The sequence below is a fragment of the Bombus vancouverensis genome, chromosome 4 (assembly GCF_051014615.1).
Source record: "Bombus vancouverensis nearcticus chromosome 4, iyBomVanc1_principal, whole genome shotgun sequence".
In the NCBI taxonomy this organism is placed as follows: domain Eukaryota; kingdom Metazoa; phylum Arthropoda; class Insecta; order Hymenoptera; family Apidae; genus Bombus; species Bombus vancouverensis.
This window is the reverse complement of record NC_134914.1, coordinates 17,736,533-17,760,983: the sequence shown is the minus strand read 5'-3', so window position 1 is coordinate 17,760,983 and position 24,451 is coordinate 17,736,533. Positions and strand designations below refer to the sequence as shown.

Sequence of the window (24,451 nt, the reverse complement as noted above, 5' to 3'; positions counted from 1 at the left end):
CCATGATGAATAGTGGTGACTCGCAAATAGGGTCTACATTTATTCTAACCTACGCTCCAACTAGGGTCGAAGGGTGGATTGAGTTTTATATTTTGCAATCATTTTAAGTGATAATTGAAACAAAATGCCTGAAAGCGTGAAAGTGGAGTCAAAAACAAGCAAAGAAGTCAGAAGCGGAAAAGAAGAAGATAAAAATGAATTGGTGAGTTGTAGTTTTTGCTGCAGGATTATTATAAAAAAAACATTTTCAACAGTAGAAAATACGAAAAGTAAAAGAGAACGTATCTGATTTTATTATAAATTTAGTTAAAATTCTCATTATATAAAAAAATGTAGCTTTAATATTATAACATTTATTTACTCTAATATTTTTTTAGTCTGAAGAGGACAAACTTTTGCAAGAAGAGTTAACTCACCTTGTTGAACGTTTGCAAGATCCTAATACAAGTTTATATTATCCAGCTTTGGAGTCTCTACGTAACCATATCCGTGCATCCACAACATCAATGACTAGTGTTCCAAAACCTCTTAAATTTATGAGACCTCATTATGATACTATGAAATCTATTTATGAAAAGATAACAGACGTAAAGTCTAAGGAATTATGTTCTGATGTCATTTCTGTCCTTGCTATGACTATGGGTGAAGGTAGAGAATGTCTTAAGTATAGACTTACTGGGTCTGCTATAGCCATTGGAGAATGGGGACATGAATATGTTAGGCATCTATCAGGAGAATTAGCTGGTGAATGGGATGAGCCAACAGACAATGCAGAAGCTATTAGTAAAAAACTAATAGCTCTGGTACATGAAATTGTACCTTATAACATGGCCCACAATGCTGAAACGGAAGCTTGTGATCTGCTAATGGAAATTGAAAGGCTAGATCTATTGGAGCAATACGTAGATGAAAGTGCGTATCAAAGAGTTTGTTTATATTTAACAAGCTGTGTACCATATGTAGCAGATCCAGAAAATAGTACTCTGCTTCATGCTGCTGCCAAATTATATAGGAAGTTTGGCCAGTACCCTCAGGCTGTTAGGCTGGCAATGCAGCTGAATGATTTACCACTTATTGAAGATATATTTACAAACTGCACTGATCTGTAAGTTAAGATGCTATTAAAATAAATATTTAAAAAAAAATTGTATTAATATATACTATCGTTTTTAGTTCTGTTCAAAAGCAACTAGCATTTATGCTAGGTAGACAGCAAATTTTCTTGGAACTTCCAGAATCTACTCCAGAATATGATGATCTAGTTGAAATCATGTCCAATTCTTTGTTGAATTACCATTTCCTTAATCTTGCGCGTGAATTAGACATAATGGAGCCAAAAACACCAGAGGATGTATACAAGTCACATTTAGAAAATTCTAGATCTCCATTTGGGGGTGGTCAAGTAGATTCAGCAAGACAAAATCTTGCTGCGAGCTTCGTTAATGGTTTTGTCAATGCAGCTTTTGGTCAAGATAAACTATTGGTTGAAGATGGGAATAAATGGTTGTATAAGAATAAAGAACATGGAATGCTCAGTGCAACAGCATCCCTTGGTCTTGTACTATTATGGGACGTTGATGGTGGTTTGACACCTATAGACAAGTATCTTTATTCTTCTGAAGATTATATCAAATCTGGTGCTCTATTAGCTTGTGGTCTGGTCAATTGCCGCGTAAGAATTGAATGCGATCCTGCATTAGCACTTCTATCTGATTATGTATTACACAGCAGTAACACAATGCGTATTGGTGCAATTGTTGGTCTTGGATTGGCATATGCGGGTTCGAATCGGGAAGCTGTTTATGGTCTTTTAATTCCTGTACTTAGCGATCCCAAGTCTAGTTGGGAAGTCATAGGCGTGGCAGGTCTTGCTCTAGGAATGGTAGCAGTAGGTTCTTGCAATGCTTACGTTACAACAACGATAATGCACGCCCTCATGGAGAAGTCAGAAGCAGATTTAAAAGACACGTACGCACGATTTCTACCTTTAGGCCTCGGATTATGCTTTTTAGGAAAACAAGAAGCGGCAGAAGCTATAATAGCAGCCCTAGAAATAGTACCTGAACCTTTCAAATCAATGTCCACGACTTTAGTAGAAGTGTGCGCGTACGCTGGTACTGGAAATGTTTTGAAGATCCAACATCTATTGCATATTTGTTCTGAACATTATGAACCATCCAACGAGAAGGAAGACAAGAGCGATCGTAAAGATAAAGATAAAAAAGAAGAAAAAAAGGAAGATAAAGCAAAGGACCTCAGCTCAAGACAAGCAATTGCCGTGCTTGGCATTGCTTTAATTGCCATGGGAGAAGAAATTGGTGCTGAGATGGCGTACAGAACATTTGGTCATTTATTGCGTTATTGCGAGCCTGTTATCAGGCGATCCGTTCCACTCGCACTTGGACTCATATCAGTCTCCAATCCAAAACTGAATATACTCGATACATTATCTAAATTCTCCCATGATAGTGATCCGGAAGTAGCGCATAATGCAATTTTCGCAATGGGTTTGGTCGGAGCTGGAACAAACAACGCAAGATTGGCTGCAATGTTAAGGCAGCTTGCTCAGTTCCATGCGAAAGATCCTAACAATTTATTCATGGTTCGCATCGCACAAGGTTTGACGCATCTTGGTAAAGGAACTTTGACATTATCTCCATATCACAGTGATAGACAAGTATTAAGTCCTGTAGCACTTGCTGGACTTTTAGCTACCTTAATTGGTTTCCTCGACGTAAAAAACAGTAAGTATATCAATCTTTTTTAGATATTGTAATTATTTAAGATGTATTAAATAACTATGACTCTATTTTTGTTTTCAGTCATTCTAGGTCGATCTCATTATTTGTTGTACACGCTAGCAGTTGCAATGCAACCGAGGATGTTAGTAACATTTGATGAAAAGTTAAATCCTTTAGCTGTACCAGTAAGGGTAGGTCTTGCTGTAGACGTTGTGGGTCAAGCGGGAAAACCCAAAACGATTACAGGTTTCCAAACACATACAACTCCTGTTTTACTAGCATATGGTGAAAGAGCAGAACTTGCAACCGAAGAATATATACCTTTAACACCCATCATGGAAGGTTTCGTAATTTTAAGGAAGAATCCAGACTTTATACCTTAACTATAAAACAATTACATGGAAAAAATATTTTATATAAGTTCTAGTATAACATATAATGAAAACTATTGCGTGTATGTTGTTGACTTTTTGGTATATAATTCATAATTTAAATAGATCTAAAGTAATCAAATTACCGAGGATTTATTTTTTACGAGTCACTGAAACACATAACAATGAATAAACAAACAGTTTTGATAATTTTTGTATTTTTACTTATCATAACAATAAAATTACATTTTTTTATCAGCAATTATATACTTTAATAATTAAAATACTGATCAACATGTAAAGTACTCAAAAACTAACTGTTCTACATTTACAAGTTATAAAAATAGTAAAACCTGCGTTTATAATAAACTATGTGTATTGGCAAGATCAAGTGATAAGTAGTCAGTCACGTATATACGTATAAAATGTAAATATCTAAGAGATTAGCTCTTAGCTATAAAAGTTTGTTTCATTATGCGTAAAAAGGTCACTGTACACTTTTTCCAAAAGTACTATCATGTATAAAAATGTATATATATTTTATGCTTACGCGAATTTATATCTACCAATAAATTCTATTAAAAATCTTAAACTACGTGGCTTACATTACACAGTACGTAAATAGCTAATTTGTGATGTTGTTTTCTAAAAAATGTATACAATGAAAACGAACTATGGAGTAAGATATCTTGCTATTACATTAAGATATCAAGACACCTCAGTTACATAGTTCGTTTCCGATTTATATAAAAAATATATGATTATTTTAAGTAATATTCGAACACATTTACAATTGCTGCATTATTCTTAATTATAGAAACGAAAAAAAACAGTATCATTGCTAGTTGTGATAACAGTCAATAATCATATCCAATTTCATTATTGAATTAAGTATGATTTATCTGAATGAAATATTATTACTAATTTAAAATAATACTAATAGACATGCACGTCTATATATCACTATATAACTTGTATAATCTTAATATTTATAAAAAGAACTTATAAAAAATCATAAACTCTTTTCAAAATTAGCCCTTATTACTCCTTTGGAGTAGAATGCTGGTTTGCATTTGTCAGTTGGAGATATAAGGGTTGAGGTGTGTTTTTTACATTATGTTTTATAACATTGATTTCAATCAAACGAAGTTTTACTATTTTGAAGGAACAATACCTGCATAAAAATTTCCAGGTTATTGTTTGTTATAGATGTTAACAAAAATTTGCTTCCATATTACAATGAACCGTGACTGGCGCTAAAACATGATAAGGGGACCCTAAATTTGTTGTTGGAGAGGGAAGACAAGTGGACTGTCTTTTCAGATCGGGCTCAGTATTACTACCAACTACTAATAGCGGTTCAGCAAATGTTTGTTGTTCAGAATCGTCGTGAGGTGTCATTGTACTATATCCATGATCACTATCACCACCAGGTGGTTTTCTATAATTTGTGGAAACCTTATATGGCGAAATGGGCGCTATGCCATCCCTTATCAGAGAATCTAAATTGTTTTTTGTTTGCTCTAACTCCATAGGTTCTGCATCACCCTCTAAATGCGTCATACGCAGCATATCGGGTGATGTATGTATATGTAAACACTGATGTTCTACACTAGACTGAACAGATCGAAGTCTATAACAAAATAACAATATACCTAATATCAAAAGAAATGCTAGTATTCCACCAGCTACAGGCCCAACTGATGGCCAGTCGCGTACTGCAATTTCTTCTGTTGACTGAGAATCTGAAAGGAATTATATTTTGTAAGAGAAAAAAATATATATAAAAAAATTATATATTAAAAATACAATACTTACTGTACGTGCCATCACTAAGTGGCATAAAAAGTCCAAGAATACCTCTAAAACATACGGACATATCGCTACAAAATGGTGCTTGCAATGGCGTTTCTCCATCATTGTCCATATGACACCATTGGCAACCTACAATTCCGAGACACTCATTTTCTCCTTTGAATATCTTACAGTCAATGGACGGACACGTTTTCAAATTCGTAGATTGTATCCAGGACATCTGCGAATTCCCTCCTTGTTCGTATGGTACCGGACAGGATTCGAGGTTCATTTCATTTATAGTATATTCTGCACAATTAGAGTAATATAATGCGCATTCACAAGGGCATTCGCATTCGGTTTGTTCCATTCTTTTGCAGTTTAAACATGAGTGATCCATAGTACTGCATGGGCAAAATGCTCTTAATAAATTACAAGTCACATTAACTACTCCTAAAAATACATTAGTTCCTGGTACAGCTGCTACTTGGTATTTGACGCAATGTTCGCCGTGAACTATGTTTGTAAGAACCTCATCGAGTGAAGTATTAAACTGGTAATACCTTTGTACAGTACCATCTAAGTAATTTGCACAAGCTTTTTTTTTAACGAAAAGCTCGTGATTTAATATGTCATTTGCAACCAATAATTCCTTGTGAGTCAAATGTTGCTGCTCGATTTTACCAGTTGGTTCTAATAATGCTGGATGTGAGACTAAATATCCTTTATCATCCATTAGGAAACATTTCACCGTCGAATTATTACAAAATGGGAACATTTCTTTCAGAAGTCTTGAAATAAAGCCTAATGCTACATCCATAGATACAACTGCAATAGCATCATCCTTTGCAGTTGATTCCGAATTACGATGAACCGTGTGACTTAGAGTAACAACATATCCAGAACTACCAACACCCAAATATGGAGGTGTGAAAACTAATTTTCCAGAATGCTCCAGTGCTTTTCCATACCACATTCTTCTCTTAGGATCAAAACCAGAATCAAGCATAATTCCTGGATATATCTCTAATACGCCACTTACAACTCCAACGATATATCTATAACAAAATTAAATAAAAATTCTAATTCTTTTAAAATCTCGTTCCATATAATAGTATAACATGTACCTTCTTATTATAAATTTATTTAAAGCGCTTTCTATATGCCTGCCTTTAAAGTATCCCAACATTTGAGTCAACATAGCTACATCTGGTCTGACAGATTGATATAAACCAGGATTAGCTAGTAATCCTGTTAAGTCCTTTAGATATGCCATGTAACTCTGCATTGTTACAACGGTTCCAGTTTCTAACAATTTAAGTTGTTCTATTGGAGACTGGAAACACCATGGAGAAAGATAGACCACTCCTGTTGCTAAATCATAAATACATATATTCTTCCATACAAATGCTAGATAAGTTTTTTATTTCTTCAAATTATCAAAAATTCATTAACTTACACAAGGACAAAAGCTTGTTGTGATAAGTACATAGAATGCTTTTATCGGTGATACTATGCATTAAAAGATCGAGACGATGATGCAAAATATTCATTGATAATGTCGGTACTAATTTTGCGACAGGTAATACGCTTTCATTAGTTGCCGATACTAAGCATACTATTAAATCCATGTACGTCAAATGCTTCCACCGATACCACTTCTGAAATGTAAAAACTAAATCAATATGAGTTTTACGTATATTTATATATGCCGATGTACCTTTCTCCCTAATTGTGTTTTCACGTTTATAACACCCTCGTATTCTTCTATCATTGTTCTTACAGTTTCAGAACTAATATTTTCTATGTGATGTAAATTAACTTTGAGGGGTTGATCTAGCATCGTTTCCATTCGTGGGAAATCTTTGTGAATCCAAACTATACCCTTATTATCGAACAGTATAGCATATGCGTGCATACCAGCATTAAAATATGTTATATCATCAAGGAAATTTCGTAATTTAATATCTAAAGATATTAATGCTTTATTTGTAATGTGCCCAATAGACAATGTCATTGTTTTACTATATAAATCAAAGTATGGATCAGATAAATAATAATCTTTCTTATGTTCCTCAGAACATTTTAAATCAGAAAACAGCTTTGATACTTCAAAACCGAGTATATTTTGTGTTGGAAGAGTTAGAATGCTATCATTGTAATCCTTAGTGTTTGAATGTGATTCTTGATCTGTAAAAAAACGATTACATTAATAATATATTACAAACAACTCATGCACGTAATTACATAATTAAACTCACCTGAAAGAATTAATATTGTTCTTATATAGCCACTTACTTTCTCTGCAGAAATCATGTTTCTTATCTTTTTTATGTGTGAAGTAGGCTTAAGTGTATTAGTCAAATGTATAAACACTACTTCACCCTTTACATTCTGTAATAACTTATTAAGATCAAATTCAATTGTGTCATTTGTTTCTAAAATTGGGACAAAAAATTTCTATAAATAATGATAAATAGGAAATATGACAGATAAAAAGATAATTGTACCTATTCTTGTTAAACTATGAATATAACGTGCTAATTGAAACTTATTAACATCTGTAGCTTTTAATAAACCATCTTTGCAATGAATGGAAGTATTAGTAGAGAGGCCAATAACATTAACATAATCTGTGTGGGATAACATGTCAATTATTGTCTCTGCAGTTATTTGAGCTAGAGTAAGATCTCCCTCAGACATAAACACAGCATGTTCAAGCAACAACAGCACATTTTTTTTTGGACAATACTGAGACAACAAAAGAGGCCCAATATTATGTCCTGCACTAGATGGACCACACATAGTGACCGGATACATAAAAGGCAACAAATGTAAGTTTTTCCATTCTTGATTTTTTAGATGAAGTGCCAATTCTAAAATACATAAAATCACATTAGATTGGAATTTACAAGTTCTAAATAAACTTATCTTACATACTTTGCGCAATTTGTGAGCAAAAATCAGCCAATCCATTTGATAACAATTCTAGTCCATTCATAGATTCAAAATAATCAAACTGATTTTCGTTCTTTGCCAAAATAGGTTCTATAATATTATAGCTCTGCTTCACAAGCTTTGCATAGGATAATAGCTTGTTGTTTAATTTATCCACTAATAAGCTCAGTCTCATGTTCAAGCTACTCGAGACATTCATGAACTCCATTTCACCGAGCATTCTTTGGAACGGTTTCAAACCGAGTTCGGCATCAGTGATAGACCGAAACTCGTTCGACAGTCGAACTACAATATCTCGTAAACAGGTTCCATTAAGCGGTTCCGCGTTTACTTGCTTCCGCAGGGTCTTTCCAAATTGACATTTTGCATTTACGTTCGTACTTTCATCGGCTGAACTATGCACGTTTACAAGCACTGTTACTAGAAATCCTAACTGTAATATCCTCTTGACAATCATTCTGTCAAGTTACAAAATTCGATATCACATAGAAAACTAGAATGCACTGTGTGTCGGTGACATCGATACCTTGGAATTTACTTAAAATTGTGGATTGATATTAGTAACCACAGTATTCTATCAACAATAATTAATTCGAGCAAATGAACGTATGAACGACCATCCTGTTTTTCAGCTTACACCTGTTAGCTTGTAACCTGCAAAAATTCGTTATGCCGCCATAACGACGCGGTCACCGCAAACAAGGTTGACAAGTGCGCAACTGGAAATATTACTTTCTTAGCCCTATCACTTTCTAAATGAAATCTAACCGATTTGTCCTTAGTGTTATATGAATATATCTTGTGGTTTTAGAAGCCCGGGATTAATTTTTTCTTCAATGTTCTACTTCATGATTTTCTTTGTTTTTACTTCTTCGTTTTCTTCGTATATAAAACCGTGAACCGCGAGTAATTTTCGAGAAAATGCACCATATAATATAAATCATATATATTTACAATACAAAATGTATATAACAAAAATACTTATTATATGTGTATTTTGTATTACAATTTAAATTAATGTATCATATAATGTATTAATTTATATAGTATGATATAATATGTAATTAAGAAAAAAGTTGAAATTTTACACAATAAAAGATTTGAATAATACATCGAAAACAGAGTTATCAAATTTGAATAAAAATTATGATTTAAATAATACCCGTTAATAGTTAATTATCAAAGTTTTAATATTTCAAGTTTTAATATAAATTTTCTTCAAATATAACTATAATTTTATAGACACCATATCTAGATCCTGAAAAATTTTTTTATTAAAAATATGTTTTTAAGTATGATATTTAGAATTTTGTTAATTTAAATATTAGATAATAGAATTGTTATGGGAATTATTTTGATAAATCTGCGTGGTATTGGAAAATGAAATGTTCCTGCTTTCACACCAACAGAGTGCTTGACGTAAACGAAAATCATAAACGGATTTCAATTATTATGTTCTACGAGTTTATGTTATTTATCTTTTTATCACAAAACTATTATATTTTTCGATAAGAATGATAACGGATGAAAGAAAAATCGAAAATAAAACATAATATTGCTAATATCTGATGATAATAGGAAAAGTATAGAAAATTGCGATTTACGAAATTGTTTATTATGGTAGGTGATAAGGTAAAAATAAATATTATTACGTGTTATTTTTTATTTGCATGCTTTTTTACGGATTTATTACAGTAATTTAAGACAATAATGTAGAGTTATTTCTGTTGTACCAGAAAGTTTCTTTCCCGTATTACGCGTGTTTCTGAGGAAATTAGTTTTTATGTAAACAATATAAAAATATTTAATAAATACAAAATTGAATAGTTCTCTGTGGTCTTATTTATAATCATGGTACTATAATGATCGCAACATTATAATCAAACATTTGTGTTTTATAAATGTATAAATTAGTTGAAGTACATATTTAAGTATCATAAAATTTATAAAAAAAATTATTGCATAAATGATTTATATATAACATACATAACAATACGTATATTTAAGGCAAATGAACTGATATGTTTCTTTCTAATACCATCAAATACATTACCCTTTAATATAATATATATTTTACTAATATATTACTGAATATTACTGATTACCTAATATTAAACTGATAAGAAGTAAATGTATTACATGTACCTAACATATCATTTGACATTTTTCAAACAGGTCATAGCAAAAGAATTGAATGATTTTTTCCTTATTCATAATGAGGAATAGACATATTGGACATGGATATAATTAATATAGAAGATGTGGAAACTGGTGTTCGTCCATCTAAGAACTCTACTTCGATACAGTGTAACTGTATCAACTCAAATTCAGTGTGCTACATTGTAGTAACAATTGCCACGCTGGCACTTTTGGGTGCAATTGTTTTTATCTGCAGAGACTATATTAAAGTGTTGCTTTATTGGATTGAACATCAGAACATATGGATTGTTACTGTAATATTCATTGCATTGTTCACAGTGGTCTCATTCCCTATTGTAATCGGTTATTTATTCCTTATCATTGCTAGTGGTTATTTATTTGGCATATTAAGAGGCATTGTCATGGTAGTTTTGTCTGCCAATTTAGGAATAGCTATAGCACATGTTACTCTTAGTGCGTTGTCATCTAAATTACCTATTGGAGCTCTTTTACAAAATGATACTGCAAGAGCTATTCTCAGAGTTATATCTGGACCACAAGCTTTCAAGGTTGTGTTATTTGCAAGATTAACTCCCATTCCTTTCGGTCTACAAAATACCATTTTTGCGGTATGTACTTTCTGATTAATATTTAACAATATAGATAAAAAGCATATTAAAAACTGTTAACAATATACATAAATATTTAGGTAAGCAATATGGGTGGTATTCGATACCATATAGCTAGTGCATTAGGTTTACTACCTGCTCAAATCATCAATATTTACCTGGGCAGTAGTTTAAGATCTATGCAAGATGTCCTTGAAGATAGATCAACAGCAGCAACTGGTTACATTGTTTTCTGTTTCCAAGTATATTTTTAGTATAAAAAAAATTAAGATTCATTTTTTATGATATTGAAAGTGCTAATAATTTTTCCATTTTACTTTCAGATTCTAATAGGTATTTCACTGATGGTATATGTTTTACAAAAAGCACGTAGGGAACTTCAACTGGCATTATTAGAAGCTGATCTTGCCTCAATGGCTGAAACCTCTCATTACCTTCTTGATACATTACCAGACTCTAAAATCGTTCTAACAAATCTGATTGCTTAAAAATTGGAAATTTTATTTTTTAATTAGGTGCCTACATATTTCATATTTAACACTATTATATTCACTTTGTTATAGGCTAGTTAATGAAAGAATGTTTAGTAGATTGGAGAAATTCAATTTATTATTCATTAATAACAGAGTTATACATGCATCTTTCCCACATAATATTACTCTAAAAGTACTGAGTATTTTGTGATACAAGCAACAGTATAATGAATAATTGCTTTATTAAATATACTTTAGTGAGCATTTTTAGACAATAACAAGGGCAAATAGAGTATCATGTTGATATTACATTTTTCTATTTATTTATTTTTTTCTCTCAAACAAACAGATTTTGTGCCAAATCTTATTTTTTACATATTTGAAATCCCCATATATTGTTGTCTTCACATATTTAAAAAATTTGAGTGCATTTACATTTGTTGATATACAATAGTTTTTATGTAATGTTGGCAGCTTTGCATTTACTTTGGGTAGTATTTTTACATAATATAAAAAGTCTTCCAAAACATGTATTAATTTGAATTTTACATGAAAGAACATATTGAGAAACTGATTAGAAAGAAAAGATTATAGAAGAAAAATGTACAATTAAACAAGTATATGAAATATGGAGATTTTAAAGTATTAAGATCAAAAGCAATAACTTATTTAATTCGTACAAGTTGCTTTACGTACTCGTATATGTGATTTTAAGTATTTAATTTCCGCAATTTACATGTAATATATAAAAAACTGCATTTTGCATGAAAATAACAGGGAATAATCAAATAATATTTAAATGCTATATGACGAATTATCAAGTAAATTTGATGCGCATTTTATTTTTCGAAGACTGACTGTTTAATAATTGAAGCTGCAGATAAAAATGTTGATTACAATTTCTGTCGTCCTTTTATTATATGTATGGATGAAAATTACGATTCTTTTCAAACTGAATTTAAACATCTGCTTTTAGTAGATACTATAGTTTTAATTCAGATATCTATCAGCCACACAGCGTTTGCGAATGTTCACGATAGGTAGATACTCGAACGCGTTAGATAGGTACCCGAGTGTACTTCATTGAAGGACAAATGAAGGAAACAAATATTTGTATATAATTATTAATTTTCACTGTTCATGCTTATCGTAAATGACCATGTACAGAATAAACTTAAACACAATCAATTTGCATGAATAAAATGAAAGAACTACATATACTGTACAAATGTAACATACATAATTATATCAAATAAAAGGACCTGAATTCACGTATTACATTCGTTTATCCTTTAATCTGCTTATATTTTTCTTGGTGTATTTCCAATGTTCTCTTAATAACTGCAAAAGTAAAATCTGCATCCATTTTCGTTACACATAAAGGTGGCTTTATTCGAAGCACCTATGTACATTGAACATCATAAATATTCATCTATTACATTTTATAAATATTTAATCATCAGTTACCTTACATTTGCATGTAACCCTCCTTTACCAACAAGAACACCCATATTTTTTATATTCTCGAAAATCTCAAGCACGTATTCCGTTTGTAACGGCTTTTTCGTCTCGAAGTTTGAAATTAATTCAATTCCAATCATTAATCCCTTTCCTCTAACATCACCAACGATATTGGGAAATTCTAACAACAAAGTACTTAAGCGATCGATCAAATGTGTCCCGACTGTATATGCATTTTGTTGAAGATCTTCTTCTTTTATAATCTAAATTATTTTAATTCATCGTTATATATTATAATTAATTAATAATTGTAATAATTAAAAAAATTATAAAGTAATTTTGGAAACATGTAAAAAAATATATAGAGTGAAATATACTTACATCTAATACCGTTGATCCTACGATGCACGCAAGTGGATTTCCTCCGAACGTGTTAAAGTGCAATGCTGAATTCAAACTTTCGGAAATCTCACTACTTGTCACTACAGCTCCAAGAGGAAATCCGTTTCCTATTCCCTTTGCTAAAGTTACTATATCCGGTTCCACATCGTGGTTCTCAAAACCCCAAAAATGTTCTCCCGTCCTACCGAAACCAGTCTGAACTTCATCCGCTATACAAAGACCACCCTTTTCATGGATATAATTATATATTTTCTGAAGGAAATATTTGGGATATTGAACTGCACCTCCTATTCCCTAAAAGTTGCACAACCTTTGTAATTAGTAATTGTCAATAATTATAAATAGAAAAATTGAGAATGAAGCACAGAATACCTGTATACTTTCAGCTACAAACGCTGCGACGCTGTGCGTACTTGCAAAACTAAAACGAAATGATTCATCGAATTTCTGAAAATATTTTTCAGAAGCTACACATTCTTCATCTCCACAATCACATTCCCTTCCTATCACTTGTACAGGTGAATCCCTACATTTTGATCCACCCCAATCACCTTTGTATACATCTGGATATACCGCCTGAAATGGTTACACATTGATTATAGAATCATCTATTTCCGGTTCAGGCATTTAAATCAAAGATCCAATAATAATCTCGGAAGGAATTTGTATATGTATACATGTAAATAGCCAGGTGGTTGTGCAACGAATGGAAATTTCCATGTACTCATGGCTGTAGATGCTGAGGTTCCATAAGTTGCACCATGATATCCATTTTTTAGTGATACGATATTCTGGTTGCGCGTGTAAATCCTAGCCATTAAAAACGCCAATTCGTTTGCTTCCGATCCGCTATTTGTTAGATATACTACTCTCAATTTGTTTGAAAATTTAGTTGTTAACTTGGTTACATATTCATATAAATGGGTATGCATATAAACGGAAGATACGTGGTTCAATTTAGACGCTTGTTCAGATATAGCAGCTGTTATTTTTCTGGAAAATATGCATCACTTAATTTCTTATATTTATGAATCTTTTTTTATTGCATTTTTTATTAGTTTCTATTTTATGCTATTCTTACGGATGAGAGTGACCAACAGACACAGTAGCAACCCCGCCGAACATATCCAAATATCGTTTTCCACGATGGTCCCACAACCATTGCCCTCGACCTTCGTGTATTAATAATGGTTCTTTGTAAAATTGCTTCAAAGAAGGAGATATGATCGATTCGTATGCCTTTTTAATTTCTTTATAATTTGTAATCTGTTTCGTAAGCAAATGTAATAGTAGACATTTTTATGTATTTGTATTATGGAAAAAATAATTTCGACATGCAAACAAAAGATCTCACCTTGTAGGTAAAAGGTACGTATTCGCAATCAGGCATTTTTAAAACATCTGTCACCGTAGTGACGAAATTTCTGGTTTGTATAGTGAACCCTAAGATAATAATGATATGTTACTCATCTTTTGTGATTTAAAAAATTCGTCGGTTGAAAAGCAATTAGTGCATCGTGAAAATCAAAACTCGTATAGCACATTTGAATATAATGAATGATTTCTTCGGTAATAAAATAATTCAGTATTTAATAAATTAGTTGAAATTTAATAAATAAAAAAATACTTACATTTTAAGTTTATAAAAGATGATAAATTAGCAGAAGTTGTGGTGACTTGAACACACTTATTTATTAACATATTGCTACAAACTTTATTTTTTAATTATCAGAGTATGAATACTATCTTATACTTTTGGAGGAAATTAACAATATAATTTAAGTTCTATCTTTATTAGATTGTATTAAAAATATTTATCTTTATTTGCACGAGTTTCCTGTTGTATGTTTGAACTGTTTGAAAATCGAACACTCACTACGATTATTACGAATGTTACTCGATTATGTATGCATGAATTTAAAAGTTAAGCAAATTTATTTTCATATAAACATTCGCGCATAAAGTATGTATGAGGCACGTTCAGTTCTGTGTGTATGAAAAAGGTCAAAATATTTTAAGAATATTGATAGGCGAGAGTGTTCCATTGTGAATACATATTTGTAATGGATAACCGCGCTGAAATATTACTTTCAATTAAAATTGAATTCGTATTACTTCAATTTATATTCGGAAAACTATGCTAAGTTTAAGAAAACATAATCTTTTATTATACATTTTGAAGAAAACTTATATTAAAAATTATATAGTTGTTATTGTACAAACATGTTTATTTACAGTTGGAATTTATTTACATAAACTAATAAATTATTTTTCTGTTGCATCCACATTCTCAGATATTTGTTTTACATCAGGTTTTTTATCATTTTTGATGTATAATTGTTCATTTGTAATTGATTTTAATTTAAATGTTACTGGTACTTTTTCTAAAATTGGATTTGTTTTTTGCAAGCATCTTATCCATGATAATAGGGAATCTTTAGAAGATGTACCTGTAGCACACATTGCATAATATACACCATCTTCTTGTTCATGAATAGTAACTGGTATTTTAAAGTTATGCTTTTCCCAAAATGGAATTTTCAATTTAGTTATATCTGAAAATGAAACAACAATTGATACTTTTATTGTTTAATATGAAATATACGAGATTCTTTATTTTCTTTTACCATCACAATTTTCATAAATGATCTCCCTTTTTATTGCCTCTCCTTTTAATACAAAATAATCTATATAATATTTATCAACCCAAACTGCAAAAGGACCTTCAACAGTTAATGATTTATCAATTGGTTGTACAGCAAGAAGTTTTTGTTGTGATTCACTCATGGTAGATACAATCCATGTATCGTCAATTGCATCAGGTACATCCTTTGTACTATATACAGTAGCATTAGCTTGTACATCTATGCTCGACATTTTTGCTATTGCAAATTGGGCAAGTACTTTTGCATCTGTTGGTATAGGTGTTGGCAGTGGCCAAGGGTTTAGATGAGAAAATTTTGGTAACCAATAAAACATGCTACAACATTTTTTCATAACTGAACCATTTTTACCAAAAGTATCTTTAATCATCTTTTGCATTTCATAATCAGGTATTACAAAATTACTTTCCATTTTGTTAAGTATTAATAGAGCTGTATCCTGATGTTTTGGATAATGATACATCATATGTTGAAATTTATTTTCTGGTATGTATTTTCCTTTTGGAAATATATCAAATAATGCCTTGTAAGATTCTAAGTCTTTATTTACATTAAATTCATCCATATATTTTAAAGCAGTTGGTATGAATTGTAATTGTGCTTTTCTAGCATGGTCATCCCTTTTATATATACGTATAATTTCCAAAAAAGTTTTTTTTTCTTTTATTTGCACCTTAAAACGATAAGGTGTAATGTCGCTATCGGGATTATCTTTATTATATAAAATTTTATTGTTATGAAAATTGTTAACAATTGTCTGTTGTACACTTGCATGTTTTTTAATTACTTGTGATTTATTTAACGAGATGATTATGCTTCTCATTAACATATTCATATTATTAAAGAAAATTTTATAATTTTTAATTTAAATACAATTCATAAATATTACAATTAAATATAAATAAACGTCGTCAATGATTTTTCTGTATAACTTCCTCTTGAGAATTAATAAATTTTGTAATACAGATATATAAATATACAAATAACATTCTACATAAATTTACTTTTAGTACTGATTTATCAGTCAGTATTTAATACTAGTACAATTTTATAACAATATTTTTCAATAATACATATCTATTGAACAAAAAGTATAAGTGCTTATTGATGAAAGATTTAGCATGTTGATATATAGCCACTACTAACTGGTATTTATTATCAGAGAGAGAATGAGAGCTTATAGTTCCGGGTGTGTACGGACTAGTGCTGCCCCCAACGGCCAAATACTGAAGGTGTTCCACTCTAGCATATACAAGAACCTGCAAAGTTTATAATGTGCCCAGTTCGTTTCCACACTAGCATATATAAGAACCTATTTAGTTCCACCATAAACGTTTATGATGGAATTAAATAGGTCTTGTACATATTATATGTATATGTATATATAGAGTGAAGGTGAAGTACACCTTCAGAGAACATTGGACTATAATTGTAAACACTCTCGTTTTCTCTTTGCTATTATCTATCCATACTCTAGTGAAATCTTTTAACCATAGTTTGACCAGAGAAGAAATTTCCTCTCTAGTTTAACATTCTTATAGAAGAAATTGATTGCAAAATTTGTTGAGAACCACTGTTGTAAATGTATTAGAGAAATAATTATATGTGTGGTATTTAATATAATGGAGGATAAATGTTTCAAATTTCAAATTATTGTCATATCACATTATATGTCATTTACCATTAAGGAACAAACGAATTAAAACCAGTGATATTTAAAAATTACTACATAAGTATTAGAATATTTTTAATGAATGATAAACCTGTACTCTGTCAATCTTATTTAATAAATATAATAGGTAAATAATTAAAAACACATACACACAGTATTTTTGCAATAAATTAACGATGTGGCTGATGAATAATATACTAACAGGAAATTATTAAACTTTGCATAATTGCAGACTGTTTTACAGGTTATTAAAGATAATGAATATATATTTTTATATTTAATGCTCCAATGTAAAGGATGATTGCTCATAAGATTGAATATAACATAAAATCTGTAATATAAAAGAAAATGATTTTTGTACAATAAATGTTGATGTATTCATTGCATGTATATAGTATATGACCAAACACTATCAAAAAATGAATCCTATGCTAAAAATATTTTTAACCCATTGTTGGGCAAATATACATTTAATAATTGGGATTAGCATGGGTCTAAGTTTCAGTATGATGTTAATACCAGTTAATGTAGATAATTCTAATGGGAACACAGAGTATTCAATGCATTATTTAAATTACCAAGATGACTTGGACGAATATGAACCAAAAATAAATATTAACAGCAAACCTCAACAGGCACAAAAAGTTTCTAAAGCATTAGTACGTCCAAGATATTATTCTACAGAACTTGGAATCAGAGAGAAATTATTCATTGGAGTGATAACAAGTCAACAGTACCTATATAGTAGAGACATAGCAATTAATAAAACTATTGCACACATTGTAGACAAAGTACGATATTTCATTTCTATACCTGAAGGAACAAAGCCTAATGTTACTCTTCCTGGTATAGTTGGATTTACAGATACCAGAAGCATTTTGAAACCATTCCATACTATGAAATATATAATTGATAATTATTTGGAAAATTATGATTACTATTTCTTAATCAAAGATGTAAGCTACATCAATGTTAAAAAATTAGTAAAATTCGTTACCAAGATTAGTGTAAGTCAAAATGTTCATGTGGGGGTTCTTGGAGACACTCCAACTTATTGTTCCTTGGGTAAACTTAGCATGTTTAAATATTGTTTGTTCATTTATTCACATGTATAGTTTTTTTCCTTTAATATTTCACTAATAATAAATTTTTTCTAATTTTCAGATTCAGGAATTCTTCTGAGCAATTCAATAATACAAGAATTAAAGAACAATTTGGATTGGTGTGTAAAAAATGCTTATTCTGATTCGGATGATGTCAATTTTGGACGATGTATTGTTCATTCTACCTCGACACCTTGCTCTAATCACATACAAGGTCAGAAATTTTGGCATACCAAATTGAAACCAACATTTTTATTTGAGATGAATCTGAAGGAATTAGTTAGAAATAAAGAATTTCTAAGTTCACTTGTAATATATCCAATATATGACCATCTTCTTGCCTACAAATTGAACACTTATTTTGCAGCAGTGAGTGTGTTGAATGTATTAAAAATTAATTCAGTTGTAATCTACATTTTATACAAATTTTTAATGATTTTAGACAAAGTCCGTGGAAATTCAAGAAAAGATTTCCAATATTCGGAAATCGATTTTAAATATGGCAATTTTAGGGCCTCCACAAGAACGCAATGTTTCATGGCCAATCGGTAATCAACCAGGAAATAAAGCTATTGGTCGTTTTGATATTTTACGATGGTCATATTTTAATCAAACTCACATATTTCTAAATACTGATTTTTCAACTGTACAAGAATTAAAAACCGATGCTAAATTTGACATAGATCGAACGATTAATATTACAGCTTCTAGTATAATCGCTGATTATCAATATACATTCAAATTTAATAAATTATTGAATGGATATCAAAAGTTCGATGCATCTCGAGGAATGAATTACATATTAGACTTGGAGTTTACCAATGTTAATACTGGTAAAATATTGAGGAAGAGGGTTGAAGTGTGCAAACCGCTTGGAAAAGTTGAGATCTTGCCTGTTCCGTATGTAACAGAAAACACGAGAATAAATATAATACTAACCATAAATCCATCAAAGAAACGGGATGCGCTGAACTTTTTGGAGCACTATGCTATAGACTGTATGGAAAAAAAGTACAAAACCTTCCTTATGATGGTTAATATTTCTTTTGAGCTAATTTTTTAAAATCTCTTTTATGTATTTTTTAACCTTGTTTATTTATATGTAGGTCCTTTTATATAATTTTGACTCTGCATCTAAAGGAAGGGCAGATATATACTATGAGATTAAACAATATGCACTATCATTGGCTGATAAATATAAGAAACAACAGTCAAAAATTACCTGGCTTTCTGTACGCTTACCGAATATTGTAACGACCATTGAAACAAATCAGTTGCTGAACATAGCTATTGCAGATTTATGTATAAGAAAGTTTTCACCCGAAAGTTTAATACTTCTCGTCGAAACTGGAATACAACTTCGGCTGGATTATTTAAATAGGGTATGTGTATTATTAATACTAACAAAAATCTCGTATATACAAATTAATTAAAAATTTAATATTTAGATCCGTATGAATACCATAAACCAATACCAAGTATTCAGTCCAATTCCTTTCATGGAATACCATCCTGATATAGCTCATATGAACGATATAAAACAAGTTGACACGGATATTAATCGCAATCATGGAAGATACGACGAATATAATTTCAATAATATCGCCTTTTATGTTAGAGACTATAACACCAGTATGTATATTTTCCTATTTATATGTATATTTTTGTATTATTAATTTCATATAATATATTACATTTTCTTGCAGTGAGAAAAACCACTGAGGCTAGCATCCCAATAATACACTCCGATCGAGATATTTCATCGATGCTAAATCTTTCACAGAATATTCCCGATACTTCTTTATACGAGATGTTTGTTTCTTTCAGTAACCTACATATATTACGCGCAATAGAACCAGCTCTCAAAGTAAGGTATAAAAATGTTGATTGCTTTGATACAACTGATAATATCAGCAATTTCTGTACACGATCGAAGAATCATCATTTAGGACGGCGTAGTCAACTTGCTAGATTAATACTAGACTATGAAACTTATAAAAATAGTTTACTAAGATAAATTGTAAGGGAAGTATTACCAAATGATACTACTATTTTGTTTGATATAAAGGATATTAAAATGTTCTACATGTTATGCATGTAAATAAAATTCATATTATAATGAATACTTTATTAAATTTATACATTTTATTTAAATAAATAAGTTCGTAAATAATACAAGCGTTCAATTCTTTTGTTTTTCGTAACGCATCACATAATTTTATATTTATAAAGAGGTTGTAAGAGAAAATCAATAAGATGTGCTATGCACGACATTTAGATATTTACAACTATTTAAAAAAACACAAATAATCAAATTGAAAACTATAGAATCGAAAAAAAATAGCCAGTTTCCTAAAAATTACATAAAATATTTTGGCAAGATTTCCAGCTTTAAATTATATAAGAAAGTAAAGATCATATAATTACACTAAATACTGGTCAGTAGTAATTGTACAATCCCTAATACCTTATAAATAAACGTACATATGTTACCATTTGTATTCATTACATTTTTTTCATATATTTACTGCACAAGAAGCAAAAGGTTTTTGTTTCATATATACCATAACTTATTGTAATACATACAGAATATGTGGAGTATGCTGTCAGATTCACTAGACACATATCCTGTGTATGATATGGAATACAATTGAATTTTTCTATTTTTTTTTAATCCTTCAATATATAACAGCAAATAAAGCGTTGTAAAAATAGAGAATTTTTTGGCGGAGAGACCTTTAGGAAATCTTCTATTGCCCTTGGAAAATATTCTGGTAGAAACGCGTTTATCGATATAAATATATTATAATTTGAACATATATTACCCTTAATCACTCAGATTCTGATTCTGATAATTGTAAATCATCATTTAGGAGATTATTTGGCATAAGAAGTGGAGGAGATGGAGTTGTACTATTTAAATCTCCTAAAAAGAAATATGTACAATGTAAAATAGATCAAAAAAGGAAATTTGCTTATATTCAAAAAGAAAAATTGTAAAAATAGTCATATTGAAAGCATACCATTAAGTTCTGTCGAAGCTGGAACATCTTCAGTGTCTGAATCACTATCTTCTGAACTATCTGAACTTGAACTACTCGAAGTACTATCACTCAGAGCACCTACATCATTATCTATAATGACAGGAGCTTTCATATTGGGTTGAGTATTAGTTATGGATGATGACCTTGAAGGTGCAGTAGAATTGATAGTCGGGAATGTCCCAGATGATGTTAAAGGGCAGTCATCATTATCAGAACCAATCATTGGTAAGCTGGCTAAAGTAGACGGTGCCACTGAAGATTGCACTTCTGAACTAAAGTTCCGTGTTTTTAGTAAGATTACAAAAAAATCTGAATATATTACTGTGACATTATTACATAATCAAGCTTTTAAAAACTTATTTTACATTCTTTAACACATTGACTGCCACGCATGTTTTCAATGAAATCTCCTTCAGGCTACGCGCGCCGCAGTACCAAGCGTTCTCTGCTAGGTACTCTCATCGATATTTTAGTAATGCAAGTCGCTCAAGTGGTGGTCTCAAGAATGATCTCTTGCTTCGTTTGTTCGCAACATTAAAACCACTAGCTGTTGTTGAATATAATGAAGGAAAGTGTGGTATAGATTATTCCGAACAAATGGTTTCTTATGCCACCACAATTAGAAAAGGAATCAAATGGTACCAAAAACTAGGCATTCAATTCCTTCTGGGAATTTCTGTTGTAAACGCTTTGACGGTTTACAAAATTGCAACAAGGAAGGATATAAATATTAGAATATTTAGAGAATTATTAGCTGTAAAATTATTAGGGTTGTCTGAAAATACAAAAAATCCTTGACTTCGACTTCGAAAGGCACCAAAGAATTTGAAGAATACAACAACTTATTGTCCAAATTGTCCCAACCAACCTCAGTTATGTATAGAATGCTTTAAAGTTTTACATTCTAAATAATTTTTTTAATAAACCATTTTCGTATTACTTTTATAACAATTCAACAGTTTTATTATTTCCTCTGGAATATCTTTTCAAATACCTACGACGATCCTTTGCAAGTAGTCAAATAAGCGCCACCCGAATACGGGTGTCGTGGCAGTCAACGTGTTAAAAAGCATCACAAATTTCATTTTTTTCATCAAAGTTGATATTTATATTTGTACTTAAAAATATCAAAAAACGTTTTATACCTATTAGTTGAGGTAGAAGGTGGACTTTTGCTGTGATATGGTGATACTCTAAGAGGACTATATTGTTTTGGATGTAACTGAACACTAGGTTCCCTTTTTTTCCCACTTATAACCTTTGTTCTTCCAGTTGCCCTACCATGAGTAGGGCTCTTTTTGTTTTCTACTGGAGTTATAGGTCTATTACTACTATTTCCCCCAGAAACTCCTAAATGTATCTGAGACTTTGGTTCTGTTCTAAAAGATGATATAACACATTATGATCTAATATATTAGTTTGTCCGAAAAGTATCTTTCTTTTATAAACACGTCTTTTACAACAATGCATCTTTATACAAACATGAAACCTAATCTGTCAAACATTGTGATCTTTATTTTGATAGAACAAAATGGATCATATGTAATTCGATAAAATAATATAAACGGAAAATGTTGTGCAGCCATTATTTCCTTATAAAATGAAAGAAACTTTTTGGATGATCTAATATCTTGTAAAAAAATTACATACCGAGTTTTCTTCACTTGAATATTTGCTGTTAATTTTTCTAGTGTAATTTCGCCTGTGACATTATCTATTATCAAAACACATTCTTTGTGATAAGGTTTCTGAGAACCCTTGAAAACGGTGTGTGGAATTCCAGCACCATCTAAATGTGGAACAGTAACTGTCATCATGTTGTTTGTTCCAACATCGACTCTTGCCACCTTGGAAACATCAACACTTGCTGGTTTAAAATCATCTGAATAAAAAAACGCGTTAATGTTTCTATTATTAGCTACAAATCAATTATATTTTCAATATTATTAACCACCGATATTTCTTGCAGTATGTAAAAACACGAAAGAAAATTATAGTCAAAATATTTATGGATATGTAGATTATAAATGAAAAAAATGTACTGACTAACATTTCAAAGTGTGAAAGGCCGTTGATCTGTTACTGGTAAAAGTTGATCCCAGTTTGAGTTCTCGAATCTCAGGACCCAGACCAAGCCGCTCTGCCATGTCACGCCCGATACCTTGGAAGTTTGTTTCCGGAACAGATGTGACTGATTTCATTGGGTACGATTTTATTAATCTCCCTTTCGATAATATGAATAAAACAAGTGCTGAAGGCACACGGAATTTACGGCCGACTGAGATTAACTATTGCACGTTTTATTCGTTATCCTGCCAAAATATGGCAGAGACGCGCATTTGCATTTCAGTTTGGTAACAGCTGCGTAAACTCTTGCTTCGTTTTATCCTGTTACGATTAATTTGCTTGCACGTTCGTTCCTTCTGTCATTTGTAAGCAAAATAATTATCATTACAAATCCGAACAATTCATATGGTAAAGAAAAATCAAGCGAAAATAGCACAATTCACTACAACACGATTCACTGACCTAATTCGTCTGAGTATCTGCGTTCATCAATATCCGCATTTACTGCATTAATTTATTTAATAATTACTAAAACACGCGTTACATCATTGATTTCGAATTCTCGAATTCGAAGATTTGAATTCTCAACAACAGCATTGTAGCAAAGATTTGCAGAATCAATCGAAAATTAACTTTCCACTGTATTATAGGAATTTAAGTATTATCATAGAATCTATATTAAATATAGATAGGCTACAAACTAAAATGTCTGACGGATGTGACGTATGAAAGGAGAAGCATTGTGTATATCGGCATTTTATTAACATTTTTTGAGAATGTATAAAATTTAAAGAATTTTAAACAAACCATATGTCTTTTAAAATATTTTATTCAGGAATGAAATTTGTTATTAACATTACAAATTTATATATACTTTATTAATACTAGTAACTTTACAATATTCATATACCACGATCATAAACTTCTACTATAG

The 24,451-nt window shown here is 30.8% G+C and overlaps 7 protein-coding genes across 10 annotated transcripts; 3 read left to right on the top strand and 4 right to left on the bottom strand.

Annotated features, from left to right (window-relative positions):
- The first annotated feature begins 6 nt into the window (after window positions 1-6).
- Window positions 7-3,704, top strand: Rpn1 (regulatory particle non-ATPase 1). The gene is made up of 4 exons (XM_033351098.2): window positions 7-202; window positions 378-1,105; window positions 1,174-2,744; window positions 2,823-3,704. The coding sequence occupies exons 1-4, from the start codon at window positions 125-127 to the stop codon at window positions 3,122-3,124; spliced, it is 2,679 nt and encodes an 892-aa protein (XP_033206989.1). The 5' UTR covers window positions 7-124; the 3' UTR covers window positions 3,125-3,704.
- LOC117166795 (VWFA and cache domain-containing protein 1) lies at window positions 3,265-8,824 on the bottom strand. Its single transcript, XM_033351097.2, has 8 exons — window positions 7,847-8,824; window positions 7,417-7,782; window positions 7,168-7,344; window positions 6,627-7,096; window positions 6,366-6,567; window positions 6,034-6,280; window positions 4,931-5,964; window positions 3,265-4,857 (listed from the first exon to the last, which is right to left on the bottom strand). Exons 1-8 carry the CDS (start codon window positions 8,319-8,321, stop codon window positions 4,325-4,327), a joined length of 3,504 nt encoding a protein of 1,167 aa, XP_033206988.1. The 5' UTR covers window positions 8,322-8,824; the 3' UTR covers window positions 3,265-4,324.
- Window positions 8,825-9,202: 378 nt separating this feature from the next.
- Window positions 9,203-12,383, top strand: LOC117166811 (transmembrane protein 64). 2 transcript variants are annotated; one of them, XM_033351123.2, is made up of 4 exons: window positions 9,203-9,484; window positions 10,040-10,632; window positions 10,713-10,874; window positions 10,956-12,383. In XM_033351123.2, the coding sequence occupies exons 2-4, from the start codon at window positions 10,102-10,104 to the stop codon at window positions 11,118-11,120; spliced, it is 858 nt and encodes a 285-aa protein (XP_033207014.2). In that variant the 5' UTR covers window positions 9,203-9,484; window positions 10,040-10,101; the 3' UTR covers window positions 11,121-12,383. The 2 variants fall into 2 exon arrangements, with proteins under 2 accessions (XP_033207014.2, XP_033207015.2); XM_033351124.2 differs by having other exon boundaries at window positions 9,203-9,496.
- On the bottom strand, window positions 11,999-15,106 carry LOC117166801 (alanine--glyoxylate aminotransferase 2, mitochondrial). Of its 2 annotated transcripts, none has more exons than XM_033351104.2 (8): window positions 14,600-15,106; window positions 14,323-14,411; window positions 14,050-14,234; window positions 13,646-13,961; window positions 13,341-13,544; window positions 12,948-13,262; window positions 12,573-12,829; window positions 11,999-12,507 (listed from the first exon to the last, which is right to left on the bottom strand). In XM_033351104.2, the coding sequence occupies exons 1-8, from the start codon at window positions 14,667-14,669 to the stop codon at window positions 12,495-12,497; spliced, it is 1,449 nt and encodes a 482-aa protein (XP_033206995.2). In that variant the 5' UTR covers window positions 14,670-15,106; the 3' UTR covers window positions 11,999-12,494. The 2 variants fall into 2 exon arrangements, with proteins under 2 accessions (XP_033206995.2, XP_033206994.2); XM_033351103.2 differs by having other exon boundaries at window positions 12,578-12,829; window positions 14,600-15,100.
- Window positions 15,107-15,130: 24 nt separating this feature from the next.
- Window positions 15,131-16,852, bottom strand: ECSIT (evolutionarily conserved signaling intermediate in Toll pathway, mitochondrial). The gene is made up of 2 exons (XM_033351112.2): window positions 15,596-16,852; window positions 15,131-15,523 (listed from the first exon to the last, which is right to left on the bottom strand). The coding sequence occupies exons 1-2, from the start codon at window positions 16,464-16,466 to the stop codon at window positions 15,234-15,236; spliced, it is 1,161 nt and encodes a 386-aa protein (XP_033207003.2). The 5' UTR covers window positions 16,467-16,852; the 3' UTR covers window positions 15,131-15,233.
- An 80-nt stretch (window positions 16,853-16,932) lies between these two features.
- Window positions 16,933-20,529, top strand: Chpf (Chondroitin polymerizing factor). Of its 2 annotated transcripts, none has more exons than XM_076617677.1 (7): window positions 16,933-17,430; window positions 17,548-18,392; window positions 18,468-18,775; window positions 18,849-19,439; window positions 19,513-19,788; window positions 19,855-20,038; window positions 20,113-20,529. In XM_076617677.1, exons 2-7 carry the CDS (start codon window positions 17,702-17,704, stop codon window positions 20,421-20,423), a joined length of 2,361 nt encoding a protein of 786 aa, XP_076473792.1. In that variant the 5' UTR covers window positions 16,933-17,430; window positions 17,548-17,701; the 3' UTR covers window positions 20,424-20,529. The 2 variants fall into 2 exon arrangements, with proteins under 2 accessions (XP_076473792.1, XP_076473793.1); XM_076617678.1 differs by having other exon boundaries at window positions 16,935-17,430; window positions 17,548-18,368.
- Eaf (ELL-associated factor) lies at window positions 20,530-24,190 on the bottom strand. Its single transcript, XM_033351119.2, has 6 exons — window positions 23,980-24,190; window positions 23,501-23,873; window positions 23,101-23,332; window positions 22,596-22,829; window positions 21,430-21,722; window positions 20,530-21,332 (listed from the first exon to the last, which is right to left on the bottom strand). Exons 2-6 carry the CDS (start codon window positions 23,649-23,651, stop codon window positions 21,238-21,240), a joined length of 1,005 nt encoding a protein of 334 aa, XP_033207010.1. The 5' UTR covers window positions 23,652-23,873; window positions 23,980-24,190; the 3' UTR covers window positions 20,530-21,237.
- Between the last annotated feature and the right edge of the window lie 261 nt (window positions 24,191-24,451).